This window comes from Vipera ursinii, assembly GCF_947247035.1.
Source record: "Vipera ursinii genome assembly, chromosome: 1".
NCBI classification, from domain to species: domain Eukaryota; kingdom Metazoa; phylum Chordata; class Lepidosauria; order Squamata; family Viperidae; genus Vipera; species Vipera ursinii.
This window is the reverse complement of record NC_139512.1, coordinates 57,499,456-57,519,728: the sequence shown is the minus strand read 5'-3', so window position 1 is coordinate 57,519,728 and position 20,273 is coordinate 57,499,456. Positions and strand designations below refer to the sequence as shown.

The following is a 20,273-nucleotide window of genomic DNA, read 5'->3' as shown; positions in this document are numbered from 1 at the left end:
GCTGTGCCCAGGAGGCTCCTTGCACAAAACAATTTTGTACACTAGTTACATCCATTTCTAGATCTGGAGGCCCTGTTCACAGTCATTGATGCCTTAGCCATTTCCTGATAGATTATTGCAGTCTGCTCTGCATGGGGCTGTTCTTGAATTCATTTGGTAGCAGTGGAGAACATCCACATAATACCACTGCTACATGAGCTGCACTGGCTTCTGGTAAGTTTCTAAGTTTAGTTCAAGTTGCTGGTTGTCACTTGATATAGAACCAAGTACTCAAGAGCTTATCCGTCTCCAGTGGTTTCCACCCATTGTGGCAGATCTGTATGGTGGGCATGTTCCACATATCTTCTGTGAAACAGTATTATGGGAAACATGCCTTCCTGAAGGCTTTTCCATTAGCCAATGAACCAAGTTACTTCTAGAGCCTAATGTGTGCATCTTGTTATACTGTCAGAATACTTGAGATTCCTTACAGAGAATCTGTGAGGAGTCTCAACTATCTTAAATAGATTGGTGTTTACTCTATTTTTTATTTCATTATTTATGTTTTGTTGGCTAACTGGTGTTAGTTGGTTAAGATATAAATTTGCAGCCATATAAATTTGCTAAATAAATAACTTTCCAAGTGACCTTGGTTATATATAAATGCAGTCAGAAGTAATTTCTGGGGTTGTAATTACTATAATTTACTTGTCTTAATAGTTCAGAGAAATTTATAAAATATACAAAACTATTGCATGATGTTCTGGTTACCTTGTTATATGCCCAATAACCAGTAGAACTACTTAATGCCCACACAACATTCTTTTTATCTTTTAGCCTGTGAATTCTGTCAACGGACTGATGACTGTCCTGAAAAATATGGGGAAAAAAGGACCTATGAGGACTATAATCTCACTGTTCATTATTACTGTGTGGTAAGTACTTCTTGCTACACCTGAAGAACTTTGGGAGTCTATTGGAAAGTTAGATAATCTACAGGCTGCTCTTATGGTATCTGTGTTATAATATATGTCTATTTCACAAAATCAAATAAATAGATTTTATTAGCGAGCTCAATTTCCTTTCAAATTACTAACTAAAAGGAGTACAGGTAGGTGCATAAACCTAGCTGATATAAGATCCTGTTCCTTCTTTCAATCTAGGAAATTCAAGAGAAATGTGAATCTTGAAATATTCTCAAACTTTATGCATAATCTTTCTGACAATAGAGAATTCTTTTTAACGCCATTAAAACATGGAACATCTGTCTTTTCTGTTGAGAAATGTCACCCTTCACATTAGGCACTGCTGTCCTCTCTGAATTCAGTTTAAGGTTATTATTCATATTCAGCCAATTACTGGCCATACACTAATATTAGGCAATCCACATTGTTACCTGAATACATGTTATTCCTGGCTGAAGACACATCCATAGACAAGAAAAGGTGTCTTAAAGAAGCGGTCAGGGAGTGACACAGAAAGCTGAGCCTCAACAGCAAAGGGTGATGTCAGCATGGGAACAAAGGGGTACAACCCCATTGCAGGAATAATGCCAAAGCTCCATGTGCAGATGTGTCGTGTGAAAGTCAAAAAGGATGCAGGTTTATTCTGAATTCATTGAGAGTCAGAAGCATGCAAAGATTCTCAGCAATATATACTATGCTGAAGCAGAAAAAAATAAGCTTATTTTTAGCATGAAAAATTGCCAAAGATCTTTTATTTGTTTATATGCCACCCATCTCCCTGATGGGGTAACTGGGCAGCTTACAGAACATAAAAAGATAAATAGAAAGCAATTAAAAATTTAAAAGTATGCAACTAGAAAGTGGCAAAAGATCTGGACATCATTTTGTACAATAAAGTTGCAATGCTAGCTTTACACTCGATAGTGAACCTTTTTGAAAACAATGGGAATTGTCAGCAAATCATGTCTGTGTTTCCTTAGAAGCAGGTTTTGCCATAAATGAATTATGGGAACTATCTGAATTTGTTCTTAGTTGGCTGGAAAATATGGACCAATTGCAAAAAGGTATACTGGTAGTCTTTGCTTACTGACCACTCAGTAACCATTTGAATAATTGTGTTAAAGAAGGATATTTACAAGCAGTCCTCAAAGATACAGTTCTCACAGTGTCCCCATGGTCACATGATCATGGTTCAGGCAGTTGGTATCTGGTGCACATTTACAACAGTCACAGCATCCCATGGTCACATAATTGCCATTTGTGACCTTCACAGTCGATTTCTGACATGCAAAGTAAATGGGAAAGCCAAGCAGAAGTTGCAATCATGTGACTTTGCACTGAAGTACTTGTGACATTTTGTTAACAACCACAGCCAAAACTGCTATATTAAGTCAGGTACAGTTACATGACTTTTCAGTTTACAGCTGGTGCTTAGTGACTGTTGTGGCTCCCAATTGCAGTCGGTAAGTAAGGACTACCTGTGCTGAATAAATGGCAACACCTATTGCCATATTGTGATGACAAACATTGCAAACATCATTCAATAATTTGCTGAAAAATCACACCTAATTATAATGCAGCTAAACCTCAGTAATGATTAAATTATATGCTTTCTTATGGTGAAAAGTTAATGCAGATATGTCTGGAATGTCACTTGATTTAATTCATCATTAAATTATAGTTAATGTCAAGTGGGATTTGGCAGAGAGGTGAAGATGAAGAAGGCTTTTATGGTTTTTTACCTGAAGATATCCAAAAAGAAATTAATCGAGCTGCAAGACTGGTAAGAGATTTTGAATAATGAATCTGTTCCAAGGAGTTATAAATATTCATAAATTTAAATATATCCTAAACTTACATTAGCAGTAACAGATGTAATTAAGCTATTTTGGTTGAAAAAGAAAAAAGTAAGATTTTGTTCTCAACTATGCAATTGGAACTGTGTTACTTTTAAACCAGCTGAATTAATCAGGTCTTTGCCTTAGATATGTCCAAAGCAGGTTTATAGTTTCTTGCAAAATGAGCTTTTCATACAAAGGTTCAGAACAGCCTTTCTTAACTGTGTTTCCATGAAGCCGTAGGGACTTTATGAGAGAGTGTGATAATTTTTTTTAATATTGCATGCCACAAAATACAATAGGAATGTTTAGTCCTGTGACTCCATTATCAACCTCTGCTTTGTTATTGTTATGAAGATGGTGAAATGTAGGTTAGAGGAGAATTTTATTTTGAAATGTTTATAGTTTTTGTGATTTTCGTGTAGACGTTTTTTGAGCCCTGAATATTATTTCAAGAGTTCCTCAAGGATAAAAAAAAATTGAGAAAGGCTGGTTTGGAATAAGATTTAAATGGTGGTCTATTGCTCTTTTTTCCTGTGTGTATCCTTGTTGTAATACACAGAGCTGCCATACTTTTGGGAACGCATTTGAAGAGGGAGCAACAAATTGAGATGAAATTAGGTTCTGTCCTCTAAACAGACTAGCAACCATTAAGTACTTTATTTAACTTCAGTATTGTGGCTACGTTTCATAAATCTATTGACTAAAATAGGTGTCTAGACGAGCAGCAACAATAGTGTTCTGCATGTTTACCAGGTCTACTTGTTTTGGGATTGCTTTCACCTACCTAACTACAAGTTACCAAATTGTGATGCGATGGGTGTTTGTTTATCAGCTGGTTTGTCTGAGAGGGAATATCAGACTTAAGCTTAATGTAAAAGAGAAGATACTTTTTATTTTATGGGATCACATTCTTGAAAACAAAATGTTAGACGGTTATATTCCAGACTGGCTATGCAATAGAGTTTATAGGATTTGTGTCTGTAGGTGATGAAATGAAAGAAAAGAACCGTATGGTTTATTTGAAAAGGTTAATGCTTGCAATCTATAGGAGTTGATAATAATATTTTATTAAATAATTTAATAATTTATATTAAGATTAGAATTTATGCAGGTATATTACATTTATGAATTTAATAATTTATTAAAAATTGTCTGCATCAAATATTAACAAAAATATCTGGGTGCAATTTGACTGTCAGTGATTTTTTTTACCAGTGTTTTTTCTTGTATAAAGTTTGATGTAAAATACTGTTTATCAGTTCATTACAGATTAGATTCATAAGTATTTTGGTGAAGTCTTCTTAGTTTACAATTATTTAATATGGTATTTTTTTTAGAAATGTACTGTCTGTAAGAAAAAAGGTGCTTCAATTGGTTGTGTAGCATCCAGATGCAAACAAAGCTACCACTTTCCTTGTGGAATAGAGAGAGGATGCCTTTTCCAATTTAGAGAAACTTTTCCGTAAGTTTATTTTGCTTCATTATTTCAAAACTATTTCAAAAGTACTGGAAATACGTTTTCTAAAATTGCAAGGTTCCACTTAATAATACCAGATTAATTTCAGTTAATATGAGAGCACATTGGTCCATACAGCTATATCTGAGAACATCTTTTTCTAAAGTGCATGATTTATCTGAGTAACAATTCTGGTTGTTTTTTTAAGTGATGTGATTTATGCAATTTTATCTCTGATTTAAGGTCATTTTGTTGGAAACATCGACCCACTCAAAAACGTCTTGCTAATTGTAAAGGATCATCACAATGTACAATATGTTTGGAGCTGGTTGAACAAGCACCTACATACAACATTTTGACAAGTCCATGCTGTAAAAATGCTTGGTTTCATAGGGAATGCTTACAGGTATGTCTGGATTGAGGTAGCAGAAATTCTTTTTCACTACTAAAAACAAAATCTGTAAATTGTTATTGTTAAAAAGTAGGTCTGTATTCAGAGTAGGTTGGAAGTGAAATGGAAATCAGTGTATGACATGTTCTAGGCAATTCTTATAAGTTTGATCTACAAGGTTGCAATGAAAAGTAATGCCTCCACCTCCATAACTTTAGTTCATATGAGGATATTTTAATAAATGAAATAGGGAAATAATCTTTAAAATGAGCTCTTTTGTTACCTACATTTACTTATCCACATAATCATCACCATTCAATATATCCTTATGCCAAGGATGGACAAGCTTCTGAAAGCTGTCACAAAAGAACTCCATACTTTGTCTCTTCAACCAGGTCCTGGCAGTCCTTTCCATTTCTTCATTTGACTCAAACAGATGCCCATAAAGGTATTCCTTCAATTTGGGGAAAAGATGGAAGTCGCATGATGCCAAGTCTGGACTTTATGGCCAATGGGGTAAGGTAGTAAGATCCAGTTTCACAATTGCCTCTTGGGTGGCTCATAAGCTACGAGGCCTACCACTGACATGGTACAACAAAAATTTCTTCTTGTACTTCCAAATTCTGCTTACATTTATATTTCAAAAGTTTGAGTATTGCAGTGAAGTACTTTGAGCTCATAGTGGTGCCAAATTAAAAGTAATCTGTGTCCCAAAAAACAGTAGTCATGTATTTTCCTGCCAAACTGGGATTTTGATTTTTTTTTACAGGTGTAGCGTTGTGATAATATTTCATGAACTAATGCTTCATTTCTGGATCATCAGGATAAGTCCATGTTTCATTGGCTGTCCTGATGCTATGAAAAAAATAATCATCACCTTCCTTCTCTTAGCATGACAACAATTGCTGGCAAATTTCAACTCTTGAACGTCGCCCATCATCTGCAATCCATCTTGCCCAACCTTCTGCTACTATATTGAAATACATTGGTAATGTGACTCACGTGTTCCTGCTAAGCTGAATGATAAGCTTGACAGCAGTGTCCCTTTGAATAATCTGCCAGTTGTCTTTAATCAATTCAACAGCATTTCTCATGTGTTGTCATAATTGTCCATTTCATTCTGACCACACAAAGTAGATCTTCCCTGTTCACCATTTTCTTTTGATCCAACAGCACACAGTAATTTCAGTGCAGTCATTGCCATTAAAAAAACCATATTCTACAATAAAAGTCCTAAGAGAGACTACTTCAGTCAAAAATTAAACATGGAGTGTTGCTTAAAACTCACTGATGAATACTTGCAGGCTTTCATTTCAAAGAATGAACAATATCAATGTAACCTTTTGTCACAGTGATCTTCTATCAACTGAAGTGAAAGGGCAGACGTTAAAGAACATCTTGGAGGTTTTAGTGCATTAGTATTGTCATCTGTTGGTGACTGTGAAGGCATTACTTTTCATTCAACCCTTGTAGTTAGTATTTATAAAATATAAAGGAAATAGGAAAAAAAATGTCTCACGCTTTTATACCTGCATCATTTATTTGTTCTTACAGATATTATGCTTTAATCTTTAAAGGCATTTAGTTTTTGTGTGAAGTAAATAACTTTTATTGATCATTCTTTATTTTTCTCTTGGATTCAGTGTCAAGCTCTCAGTGCAGGGGTATATTTCTTTAGATGTCCTGTATGTAATAATAAAGAAAAATTTCAGAATGAAATGTTAAGAATGGGCATCCATATTCCAGAAAAGTAAGTCATTTAAATTATTATATATTATTTTCTTTTTTTTTTAATGAAACGTTTTACAGTACATTTTTGAATACAAAACCCCTCCCCCTCCCCTCCCCCATCCCCGACTTCCCAGAGCTAAATACAGGGTATAAAAATACAAACAAACATAATCTAAAATATGCAAACAACAATAAGATATTAAATTCTATCGCATATTATTTTCTTAATTGTATATTTATATTATATTTTATGCTGTATTTTGCTGTTGTTTCTTGTTTAACAAGAAAAGCGAAACTGTAGAATTAAAGTATTCTAATAAATGTTTGAATGATTCAGAGATGCCTCCTGGGAACTGGAAGAGAACGCCTATCAAGAACTTCTTCAGCAATACCAACATTGTGATATTAAAAGATGTCTTTGCAAAAATGGGAGAGACTACAATGAATCTGATAGGTAGTAATTTATGCTGTCTTTGTCACCATTCATGTATAATTTCTTCGTAGTTTTTCAAATATAGCAAACACAAAATTGCAATTAAAAAAATCAAATGATTTATAATTGAGTAAGCCAAAGAAATCCTGGACCATTTACTGTAATTGCTGATAGGGATTTGTTTTCTATTTATAATGATTACTATTACTACCGGTACTACTACGATGACGACTATTATTATTATTTAGAGTTTTATCCCACTTTTATTACTGTATAAGTAACTCAAGGGAGGGAACATATATAATACTTATTCCTCCTTCTATTTTCCCCACAATAACAACCTTGAGAGGTGGGTTGGAATGAGAAAAAGTGACCGGCCCAAGGTCACCCAGCTGCCTTTTGTTCCTAAGAAGGGACGAGAATTCACATTCCCCTGGTTTCTAGACCAGCATCTTAATCACTGCACCAAATTTATTGTATTTGGCAAAGTCACTGTTTATTTGAAATGTTGAATAATTCTATTTTTATTATAATAGTTATGAAAAAGTTAGGTTTTAAAGGAAATATAAGTATATACCTATCTGCAATCAGATAAAGATTAAAGATCTCATCTATATGCTACCCTTTGGAGTTAATGGGATGTCACTTCCCAGTGAAGCTAATCAAATGGTGAAAATTTGGCTTTTTCAGAAAGCTTTTAAGGATGACAGCATAGATTATCTGTAGGAATGAGTTGCCCATAGATTAGATTCTAAAGGGCTTGTGACTATTTGTTGCTGTAGCTTTTTCTGTGACAGTTCTTCTTGTTTGTAATGTATGTCAGCCTGTTTCTTAGCAGTTATTCAATAACAGTGCATTGTAGAACAAAATGTAGTTGAACAGTTGTATTAAGTATCAATAAATTCATTTCCTGATAGAAAGGCAGTCTAGAATGCTTTAAAATGCTATTAGTCTTTCACTCTTGCATTTTGTTCCATTCTAATAAATGTGTGGTCTAATTCCTTTTCAGAAAGAATGATATTGCCTATGTAGCTTTGTTGAATTAAAATTATTGTTAGAATTTATAATACATTTTTGCTTTTTTTTTAGCAAATGGGAAATAAAACGCTGTCAGTGTTGTGGTTCTAGTGGAACTCATTTGGCATGTTCTTCACTAACAAGCTGGGAGCAAAACTGGGAATGCATGGATTGTAGGACCATCCTTGCCAAATCAAATGGTAAGAACCTACTGCTCGTAAAGCTTGAATTAACTGAAAGCTGTTAATAATTTATGGGGAAAAACACATTTGATTACTTTGTTATACAGGAAGTGCTCAGAAATGGCGAAAGCGTTCTTTGAGTATTCCAGAAAAAGCAAATGGAGACAGTCTGATGGAAGATCCATCACCCAAATGCCCTAGACAGTCTCCAGGATCCCACCTTGGCATCCATATCAGGCATGTGATTTCCATCTTCTCACAAGCATGTGAAACTGTTTAGAGGGTCAGTTTGGTGTAGTAATTAAGGTGTGGAACTAAGAACTCGGAGATCACAATGTTCTAGTCCGCTTCTAGGCATAGCAGCCAGCTGCATGACTTTGGGGTCTCCGCTCATTCTTGCCTCACAGGTTGGATGTGGGTAAAATAGATGGAATCATGTCACCTTAAAGTGTACAAAAAATAAATAGGATATAAGAACAATAATAAATTACCTATAGGCTGCACTTATGCTACCCAAAATTGAACATGATATAAATAAGCTGAAATGTGCCACAATGAGTCCAGGCTCATACACTGTCTTTGTTTTTTCATTTCCCTACATAACCATAACAACTTGATGATTTTATTTTCTTAATTTATACGGTTATGTCACTCACCTGACAATCTGTAGTAAATATTTGAAACAAATCCTTAAAAAATGTTAATTTCAAACCATATTTCAAGAAAGAATAGATTAGCCACAGCTTTGAGTTGAACTGTAGGTTGTACTGCATCAAAAGCTTCCAAACATTTGTGCTCAATCTATTTCTTGTGTGTCAGTATTTTGCTAAATTATAACTAATCAGAATGTATGTTTTAAGGTAAACATACATGGTGAATTCCATGCATCGCTTAGAAATTGCTTAAAGCAGGTTTTTAACCATCAAAAAAGTTGCTCTCTTAGAAGCTTATGTGCTTGTTGTTTGTCAGGAATCCATAAATGTTTATGTCACGTTAACAACCCTTTCTATGAAACCAGCATAGTTCTTTTAAGGTCATTTTTTAAAAATATAACCTTTGATGAATTATATAATATAGATAAAACTATTTAGATTATGAAGAATTGCATTCAAAGTAATTTTGGGGTTAAATATGCTTGAATGTGTACTTTTTCAGTTTTTGATTTGTAAAAAAAATCTGTAACGAGTAAAAATTAAGTTATTCTTGAGGATGTTCTTTTTCCCTTCAGGTCCCCAAAGATGGTATGTTCCAATGGTTTTACTCAGTGTTCACAATTAGATCTTCCCTCGTCTAATAACAGATTTTTACCCCCATCTGCCTTCATCAGTCCTTCAGTAAGGAATTTGTCTCTAAGAAAAATGTAAGTTAATAAAGAGTTGCATTTAATGATTAAGTTTTTTAAAAAAACTAACTTTTCTTTAGATCATATTGCAAATTGCTTTGAATTCTTTTATCCCAAAAGATTCCTTCCAATCATAGATCAACCAAGCTGATAAATAAAAATTTCTTCAATATTTTAAGAGACGGCATTCTCCAACCATACCTCAGAATTGGGCCATGGAAAACTGAGTGGGTATATGGAAGCACTTATTGAATACCACCCTCTCCTGCAACACTTTCCCATTATTTTTCATAGGACTGATTTGGCTCTACTAGTTTGCTTTTTAAAAATAGTTTGCCTTCTAATACAGGGAACTGTAAAGTAATAATAAATATAATTTTAGCTTTTAGGATCCTGCCCGTTGTTTCAAAATTAGTGATATAAACTTTGAATCTAAATGGATTTATGCAGATAGACAGAATCTTCCATTATGAGACAGGATTACAATCCAATGATCTCAGATGTAGAAGGGGAGTATTTCACTCCCATAAATATTTGGAAGTGACTACACTATTTCAGGAAGATTATGCTACATTCCACATTTTCAAGAGTTATAAAGAGCTATACTTCTGTTGATAGAAATATTACTTAATCAGAATTCCATTCAGGACTTTCTGCTATCTCAATAGAAATGTGATTTTAGATGCTTCTTTAATAAGTCTTTTCTCTAAACTGGTCTCAAATTAGGGTGCAGAATAATTCTTTTCCTTCCCTATTTACAATTAGTCCATTATTATAACTATTAAATAATTTTATACAAATTCGTCCTGATACTTGCTTGCCATCAGAATTATTGCTGAAGTTCCTAAATAGATGCTTTGCTATCATATAGGCAGCTTGCAATGCACAAAAGAGAAGTCTCCAATATTCTGAGGGAATTAAGATTACAGATTAATACCAAACCAACAAGACTGAATATCAACAGACAAAATATCTGGGGTAGTGCTCTAAAAGGATTTCAGAAGCGGAACTTCAATCCTGCTAATACTATTGAAGTAAAGTATATAAACTGCAGGAATGGAATGGAGATGGGTCTCTTTTGTTCATCAAAGGAAGATTTTTTTCAATTACTGATGCTTCATCTTCAGAATTCATCATTATTTGAAGGGGGCTACTCAAAGAATTTGTCCTTTGATTCTCAAGGTAAGCTTGACATAAATATTTGAAATATACACCAGCAGAGGATGTAGCTTTGATTGCTAGCTATGTTTAGACATAAATAATTGTGGCAGAAGTAGGAGTCTTTATTCTAATATTAACTTTTTCAGATGTTTGGGCTAAGTACAGAACAAATAGTATTTATTGTAAGTTTTGTCTCAAGTTCAGGGTAAATAGTGTCCTGTTTTACAATGTTTTAGTTACTCTCAATACTCTGGAATTGGTGTGGCTCATTTTAAAAATTCTTTCAAATTGTGAAGGCTTGATTAGTATGTTATCTCACAATGCATCACTTTTGCCTTTCATTAACTGGAAAAAGCTAATGAATGGTGAAGAGTTCATAGTGTATGTCAGGCATGTCAAACTCGCAACGTCACGTGACGTATCACAATTTTTTCCCCATTGCTGGCAATGGGGTGGGCACAGTTTCAGTATGATGCATCCGGCCTGCGGGCCAGGAGTTTGACATGCCTGCTGTATGTTGATAGACTTTTCTTCACCATTCATCAGGACAGCTTACTCCAGCCAGTAAGAATTAAAATGAGGCTTAGTGGTACATTGTGAGATAATATATAACCAAGTCAACAGGAGAAAGGCTTTTCCCAGCCTTTCTACCCTTCAGAAACATTGCATTCACTAGTTTTCTATCCAGAAAGCTAGCAAACGTAGCATTTCTGAATGGTTGAAAGAGGCTTTCTACACCATTCAGAACAATTGCAAGAAGAGGACCAGCGTTCATAATGTTTCTGAAGGCGAGAAAGGCTGGAATGATCCTTTCTACTGTTCAAAAATGTGATGCTTGCTAGGTTTCTGGCTAGAAAGCTAGTGGACACAATGTTTCTGAATAGTAGGAAGGCTGGAAAGAAGCTCATTTTTTTCCCAGTGGGAGGAGGGGAGAAATCCAGTGCTTGGCTGGAGGAAAGTTTGCATCCTGAAGATCATTGTTTATCCAGCCCCCACAGGAGTTCCCCTTCTTGGACGAAGGGGAGAAGAAATCCTTCCGCAGGTGGCAGCAGCTTGTAATCTTCCCTGCAGGCTTCCCCATTGACTTTCTGGGGAAGCCAGCAAAGAAAATTGCAAATAGTAATCAATTGTGCATGAACACAGGATGCTTGACAACCAGTCATAATTGTAAATAGGTTGCCAAGCACCCAAAATACGATTACATGACTGGGGTGTGTGTGTGTGTGTGTGTGTGGCAGTTATAACTTCAAGGAGAGGATGTAATTTTTTTTTTTCTGAGTGTCTTGTAACTTCAAACAGTCATTAAGCAACCAAGACTACTTGCATTTGTAGTTCAGTTTCCTCTATTGACCTCAGCTTATGCTAAGACAACATTTTTCTCTCGGTAGTTGCCAGGCTTTAAAGCACTTTTCTTATAATGGTTTTGGGGGATGCAGTAATAGAAAGAATTAAAGAAGTTAGAGCTCAAACAGAACTTGTTTTTCTCTCCCATAAAACTAGTTTTATTGAATGGGTTTTATTGAATGAAATGTAGTGATGGGATATATAAGGATTCAGAACAGAATGTCTAACTATCAACAGGGAATAATAGTCACCTGTGTAAAAGAAGAAGCAAAGGGCATACATTAAAAGGAATCATCATAACGATCCTAAATCATAAATAAATGAAATTTCAGAAATGACTTGATTCTATTCTTGCTGATTCCATTCTTAGATTCTAAACTGAATATCCAAGTTCACAAACAAATCATATCTTATATTTATTTCTCAGAAGAGATGAAAGAGCCATTTTTTGGCCTTATAAACTTCTAATTGTAACTAATGATGTAGAAAAAAGAATACTAGGTTTTGGTCTAAATGTCCATGGAGATTCACAATCATCCAAGTCATGGTTGTCCCAAACGTGCTTTTCAAAAGGCAACCAGACTTTCTTGTTTTTTTCTTTGAAAACGTTTTGCTTCTCACCCAAGAAGCTTCTTCAGTTCTGACTGAATCATGGGGAATGGAATGGATTTTGGTCTAACTTTTTTCTCATATTAAAAGTTTCTATCAGTCATATTCAGTAAGTGTAATATACCATTTTTACTTGCAGCTCTTAAAGATAATCTATACTTCGAAGCAGGGAAAATGATTGCAGTTTCTCTGGTTCATGGAGGCTCATCTCCTAGCTTCTTTTCCAAAACCTTGTTTCACTGTCTCGCCTATGGCACAGAAAATGTGAAGCCAACAATAGAAGATGTTGCTGATGTAAACATTTTGCAGGCAATAGAGAAGGTGAGCAATTGCTTTGTAAGACAGTAGGATATATAATTGTCTAGTAAATAGGAGGAGAGAGAGTCCTCATGATTGTGTGTTGTGGTGTGTTGAAGGATGTTTTTGACTGAGGTGGCACATACCTAAGTGGACGTTGGACTTGTAGCTCTGCTTGGGTTATTTTTGGACTTGTTCAGACTGAAGGAGCAGATTTCAGGATGAACCACACTGCAGAATTAGTCTTGCCTACCGAGCTGAGATGCACCTGTCAATCTGGCAGCAGTTTTTTCAACAAGACAGTGTTTTTTTCACACCAGCTCAGTCTGCTTCTCAGGGACCTGTTCAGGCTGCACTGGAGGATGGGCTGCTGCTCTGGCCATACCTGTAATACCAACTGCGCTTGTGAACAGTGGTTGTGGGCATGGCGCTCCTTTCTGCACCATTTGTTTATCACTGATGGATGCTAAGGCTTTGGAGGTATGAGGGTAGCAGAGGGGTGTTACAGTACAGTGGAAGACTATTGTCTACCCCCTCTGCTATGGAGATCATTTTGCCTATTCTAGTAACCCAAAGGAGGAAGAAAGCAATTGTAGATCATGTCATGGCTTCTATATGATGGCTAAGTGCCTTGATTGCTAGCCTATTGGTTTTCCACTGAGGAGTGAGGACTGATTTTCCCTCTGGGTGAGAGCCAATTGGTGAGAACAGCAGGACCAGGATCCCCTGTGAGTGCTAGCGGTGGAATAGCAGGTGGTTACTGGGAATCATTATGACACTGAGAATTAGTGAAGTTAAAGTTCCTCAGGGTACCTGGCTTCTCCTCCCAGAAACTGGTTTAGAAGACAGTGGGAGATCTCTGGCCATGGGAATTGGGGGACCTCCATTTGGGGATAGGGCTGCCATTGGGGAGATGGGATGGAGCAGAGTATTACGGGGGTGACCGACCTGGAGAGATATGGTGGGAGGAAGGGAACAGGTTGTTCCCAGGGAATGTGTTAGCCTGAATGGTTCATTAATGTTGCAAATATGCTTGGTTTTCTTCTGCAGATAAAATCTGCCACAACACTGGGCAGCTTAGAGTCAGCAATAACTGATTGCTCTGACTATCTTGCTTCTATTGGATGTTTGAAATCTGTAACAGCACTATGTGACAAGAATATATTGGTGAATGAGATTCTGAATCACCACGTCATCAAAAGAACTCTCTTACCATTTGAAAGGTTTGCATGCTCTGGAAATCATTCCTATCATTTTTTAAATTTTAACTAATTAACAGTTAGAATTCCGACCTGTTTTGCAAGAAAATATTATGTGATGTCCTGTAGGTATACATTAAAACATGTTTGCTCATTATGTCTTATTTTCACTGAATTATTTTTTTTCTCTAATCAAGTAGTATTGAAAAATTAATGAATAATTTTGGTAAAGTGTAGGTTAAAAAAAAACCTGTTACTCAACACTTGGAAATCCTTTGAGGATTGTTTCAACAATCATACATTATTCAAGGTTATGAAGCTTTCTAATATATTTCAAGAGATTTTAGTATATTTGGAACATATGGGTGGAAGGATACAGAATACAAGTTATGAGTAAGAATGTATGGGCTTGCTTTTCTAATTGAAGCAATCACAGGAATCATTTTAGTAAACATAATTGTAAATCCTCTTGCTAATAGAGATTAGTTAGGAGGTTTTTGCTTTAAAATAACAGGAATCTGATGTAAAAATAAATTTGGTAGCATCCGCAAGGGTTTTTTGTTTTTTTTAAAAAGCACTAAAGACTCATAGCACTTTTTTTCTTTGCATCTCTCTTTCTATTTCCCCAAAAGTTTTAGACAAGGTTTGAAAACACTTGGTGTTTTGGAAAAAATACAAATGAATCCCAATGCATTCTGTAGCATACTATGTCACAAACCGGAGAAACTTTCAGCAAAACTTCTTGGTGATCTCTTTACAATTCACTGTTTATCAGGACCAGACAAGGCCAGATGCCTTGATTTCTGGATGGGTTACTTACAGGAGACAGAAGGTAAGAAAATGGGATATTGCCTACCTCTAGAATTTTGAACTTTTGAAATATATTTATACCTGTAAAATAAGAAACATCAGATTGCACTGTTGGTGGAGAAAGGCTTGTTTTGCACTTTTATTTTACATTATATTTGCAATTAGTATTTCTTGCAGCCAAAATATTATTCCATTTCATCTATAACTTCTTAACTAATGTGATATTTTGATTAACTACAATGGCTTTTTCAAAATAATCTTCATATTTCTTGATGTAGGTGGTGAGTCATCTGTAACTCTAGAGGATATCTTAGTATTTGCAACTGGCATCCGCAATATTCCACCCATTGGCTTTGATCCTGACCCTTCAGTTAAGTTTCTGCATATAAAATATCCCATTGGAAATAGAGATTTTAACTGCTTAGAGCTTCCAATAACAAAATCTTATGAGAATTTTAAAAAAAATCTGGATATTGCCATCCGACGTGCCCTATTACAGTCAGAAGTACTTTAGTCACTACAATGGATACTGAAAATTCAATGATGAAGCACACAGGAAGCTTGCTATTTGCCTACTGGAAAACAGACATATTCATCCTCACAGGTTTAAAACTTGATCATGGAAATGCATAGTTTCAGTCTTTACATTTTGAACAGTGTTTCAAAATGATGAGCAAACAAAACTTTTAAATCAATTTTCCATTATATTTGTTCTGGATTTTGTTTTTGCAAAGTAACTGGTTCTTAGTGATTGTAGTGTACCTTCCATTTTATATCATAAATGTTACACATCAAAACTTCTGCAAATGCATTCAAGAACCCTTTCCAATTTTCAGTATATCTACTTTTATACGTATATTGCATTTTTGTATAAAGATTTGAGGTGTGGGTATATTTATGTGGATCCCTGAGGCAGGAGATGTTAATTTCACACACACACACACACACACACACACACACACACACACACACACACTCTAAAGTATTCTAGCTATTAATTATAAACACGAAAAAAGAAATTAAAGATTACCTCATGTTATCTTTTCTTAAATATTTGTAATGCTCTGAACATTTGTGGAATTATGCCCAAATAACTGTTTCCGTTCTGTAATCATTCTAATTTTTTTTAAAAAATATAGTTTTGAATATGAAAGGATTTTTAAAAACATCATTGTAGGAATTCTGTATTCAGAACAGCTATAATTGGCATCAGATGTGTTTGTTAACTAAGTTTCATTAAGTTCCAGCCCTTATGGCCAGAGGGATTGTAGCATTATTTTGGCTATAGCAGACACGTCAAACTCGTGATGTTGCGTGACATATCGGGATGTTTTGCCATTGCCAGCAATGAGGTAGGCACGGCTTCTGCATGACACGTCCAGCCCATGGGACGGTAGTTTCACACCCCTTGGCTATAGTGAGAGAGGTCTAAACTTTAGTCTCTTTTACACTAAAACAGCTATTTCAAACTTAGAATAGGATATTTCATACTGAAACTATCTTCTACAAGACTATGCATACTGTAGCAAATGTACATAGATGTTTTAAGAATTATCCTCACATTTATGCAAATTGAAGTAAATATTGGTTTAAATTAGATATTTAGAAGAAGGCTGAAATGAGTTAGCTTTATAAATGTCTCAGAAATACCAAAGTTAGAAATGCCATTCCCTATTCAATCCTTAACTAGAAAGATTATGCATTTGATTTCATTTTTCTAAAATATATCTATTATGTTGGATGCATTATGCACCGTATAGAGTATTAAATCTTATGAAATAGGTGATGGAATCATTTGTGCATCCACATAACACTTTCACACACATGTATGGAAACACCAACCTCTTTAAAGGCTTTAATCCAAAGTGATATGACATTGCATTTACTAGGAGGAGAAAAAAGCAAATTCCTGTTTTCCCCTGGGCCACATTTCCCTGTTGGTTTTGTTGGGTTGTGCTGTCCTGAAAGATTAATCACAGTAATTCATCACTTAAAAGTAATTTCTGTCATCACTTATTAAATTGCACAATAGAAACCTCTGGAGCTTATCTATGCTGTTCTAAATTGTTTGAATTTCAATTATTGAAAATTAATTGTGGATAAAAGTATACAGTATACACTATTCTGAAATGTTCAGAAAAATATATAACAGACCATAGTGATAGCTGCTTCATTAGTGGAGTTTCATACTTAACCAGCATGTATATTAGTAGTTTGCAATAAATAAACAAAGCTTGCAGTAGGTACAGGATATTTATTTGAATCACTTAAATTCATCTGTAGACGAAGCGCTCAAGGCAGGTTGGAGTTAATATTTCAGCAGAGTGGATGGAATGCTTCTACTCCCACAGTTTCTAACCACAAATTTCAATTTTTTTATATTAAAAAATAAAAAATGTACTTGAAAGGGAACATTTATTTCCTGGCTTTCATACATCTAGTTGTACTGTTGTTCAGTCCTCTTCTTTAAACAAGCAGTTTGGTCTGGGACCTTGTTTTTGATGTGATTCACATTTGATGCAAGTTCTTTCCTCAGTGTGAATTAGTTGAATTCTGGCTACCCAACCAGACAAAGCTTGTGGATCAATGACAGAAAGTATATTCCAGAAGTCCTCAATTTATGACAATAATTGGGACTGGAATTTCCATTGCTAAGCAATACAGCTGTAAAGCACAACTACATTGCTTAGCAAAGGCAATTCCTGAAGTCCTGATTGTTATGAACTGAATGAATCCCACAATTGTTGGATGAAGCGACTTCCTGGCACCTTCCCACAACCAAAGGGAAAAGTGCAAGTCCCAAGCTGGCAGGCAGATAAGTAGCTGCTGCCAGGTAGGAAAGAGTCCACGAGAGGTGCTGCGCAGGTGAGGGAGTTGTGTGGGAGGGATGCAATGACTTATTCCAACAATTTGTAACCTTCCCTGCAGCTTCCCCATTGACTTGAGCATATGATTGCAGGGTGCTTGGCAACCCACTAAGTGCAAACTGGTTGCCAAGTGCTCAGATTGTAAGCATGTTACTGCAGGATTGCTGGGATGGCCAAAGCTCCAAATCATCATTATTGAAAACTACTGTATGAACAGTTGCTGAACAAATGGCAGCTAACTGAGGATTGCCTGGATATGGTATTTTGTAATTTTTGTTTTTTTAAAAATCAGTTGTTATGCATACTTTTGAATATTCCACAAGTACTATGCTTATGTAAATACCTTGGAGATAATTTTTTTAATATACTTTTTTCCTTCCATTCAATCTTGTTGGATTTTTAGAGACTATTTGGACAAATTCTTACAGGGGTTTTGTGTGTGTGTGTGTTTGTTTTTGGCCGGAAGATTTTCAGTATTTTCAATTGCCTATTTCCTAGGGCTGAGAAAAAGTGACTGATCCACCATTACGCAGCTGGCTTTATGCCCAAGGCAGGACTAAAACTCGTAGTCTTATATATGACGTTGCCTAGAAGATGTTTCATGTTTATATGGTTGTTTTATATTTTCATTTGAAAAGTGAGATTTTTATTTTAGCATTTTGGCAATTGACAGATTTAGTTTAAATATCTTACTTATCTTTATTGATTTCCACTGAGGTTTTGACTGTATTTTGGAAATTAATCAGAATATTGCTTTAAAGGAAGATATGTCTGAGAAATATCTTATAAATGTACAAAATTGGCAGTTTGCTCCCGGTCGTGCTTTTTCTACACAAGGACTGTATTTCAGCTAATTTCTGATTAGTTCTAGTGGAAACAAGGTTGTAATATAAATCACAACTATTAACAATGCTAAAATATAGGTATAGTGGTAAAAAAGCCATTTTTGTTCCAAAAGTTCATAATGGGTAAGGACAACTAGAATTAGCTACTAAATGTTCCATCTCAGCAAAGTTTATTATTGCTCCAGTCACAAATTATTTTACAGTGAAATTGGTGCAATATCATCCTATTGTTTTATGACACTCATAGTCTATAAATATTGAGATATCCATTGTTGCCCAGAGTTGATAGTGGATGTTTTTCTTATTATCTATTCTTTGTCTTTTGCCATGTGATTCTATCATCTAGCACACGGGTATCAAACTTGTGACGTCACATGACGTGTCATGACCTATCGTGACTTTTTTCCCATTGCCAGCAATGGGGTAGGCACAGTTTCAGCGTGATGCATCCAGCCCATGGGCCGGCAGTTTAACACCCCTGATCTAGCAAAATGTTATAGCAGTTTATGGGGATGGACAGTAAGGAAATATAATATATCATCTTAATCATCTCTCAATGTAATTTATATGTACAGAGTGAATATCTCACATTCTTCCAATTATGATTATAGTACTTGAATTTGAAATTTGATAGACTGTATAATACTCTTATCTACTGATTATAACAGATAAGTACAAAGCATGAAGCACTGTATATTAACAGGATTTATATATATATATATGTCAGCACAGGACAACAATATTCCTTTTGAGCTCAGGTACTTGAAATAAGATTCATAAATTCACTATTTCTTCTTACACAAATATCTATTGAGAAAAATTCATGTGAAAAAGCAAACACGTACTATTGAAAGATGAAACTTGACATTAAGAAAACGGAATATAAATCTTGTCTGTACAGTTACAAATTTGTAAATTATATTTTGTGTAAAATTATTATTTCCAGAAGTCTTTTGTAACTTTCAATGTCAGTTGTACTTTGCTCTTAACTTACTTGTAGCGATATATGGGACAACTATCTTGTAAAGTGCAATAAATCAAGGATTTCTAGTTAAAAGTATTTCATGTATAATCCTTAAGCACAGTTGGTACTTAATTTTTTTGAGAATAATTATTGTGGGTCTAATGACAAAAGTAAATGTGAGATAAACCTATAAAGGTCAGATGAATCAATGGATATCACAATTTGATCCAATGTTACTTATTTAGTTTTCATGTCCAAATAAAAACTTCAGTGTTATTTATAGTTTCTTTGGAATACATGAAAATAATTATATATAATTCTCGCCTCAAAGATAGTGCAAAGGCTGTTTAAAGTTGCTGTCTCATCAAAAAGAATTTACTTTGAAAGTGAAAACTTTAACCATACTAACAACTTTCAAAGTGAATTTGTACTATTGCAATACGTTACGTTCTGAAAAGTTCAAGTGAAACCTAAGTCCTAATAATTTCAGATACCCTAAAGCAAGGCTTTTCAGCCGGTGGTACGTGTACCACCTGTGGTACTTTGCCACAAGGCAGGTGGTACACAACTGCTAGCCCAGTGTAGCAAGGGAGGGGAATGAGCCGAAGCAACCCAAGCCTGAGGGAGAGGCAGTTGCAGCTGTAGGACTGTCTGGGCTTGGCAGAGGCCCCAGGAGCCAACAGGTCTCCAGCTGATTGGCGCTTCTGGAAGAAGCACAGAGCTGGAGGTGAACTGAAGAAAAAGGGGGAGCAGAGGAGAGGCTATAAAAGGAGGTTGTTTGGGCAGGAAAGGGGGGGGGACAAAAAGAGGAGAGGTCAGCCGGAAGGGAGGAAACAGGGA

General features: G+C 35.4%; 1 protein-coding gene across 1 annotated transcript in view; it reads left to right on the top strand.

Moving 5' to 3' along the window:
* The window catches only part of G2E3 (G2/M-phase specific E3 ubiquitin protein ligase), a 32,097-nt gene extending 12,043 nt beyond the window's left edge, over nt 1-20,054 (top strand). The window contains 15 exon segments of the mRNA XM_083350367.1: nt 817-914; nt 2,626-2,727; nt 4,123-4,247; nt 4,485-4,647; nt 6,276-6,382; nt 6,701-6,817; nt 7,886-8,013; nt 8,103-8,232; nt 9,224-9,355; nt 10,209-10,519; nt 12,591-12,772; nt 13,799-13,971; nt 14,580-14,779; nt 15,036-15,256; nt 15,259-20,054. Coding sequence (XP_083206493.1) covers nt 817-914; nt 2,626-2,727; nt 4,123-4,247; nt 4,485-4,647; nt 6,276-6,382; nt 6,701-6,817; nt 7,886-8,013; nt 8,103-8,232; nt 9,224-9,355; nt 10,209-10,519; nt 12,591-12,772; nt 13,799-13,971; nt 14,580-14,779; nt 15,036-15,256; nt 15,259-15,390 — 2,321 coding nt within the window. The 3' untranslated portion in view covers nt 15,391-20,054.
* Nucleotides 20,055-20,273: the final 219 nt, after the last annotated feature.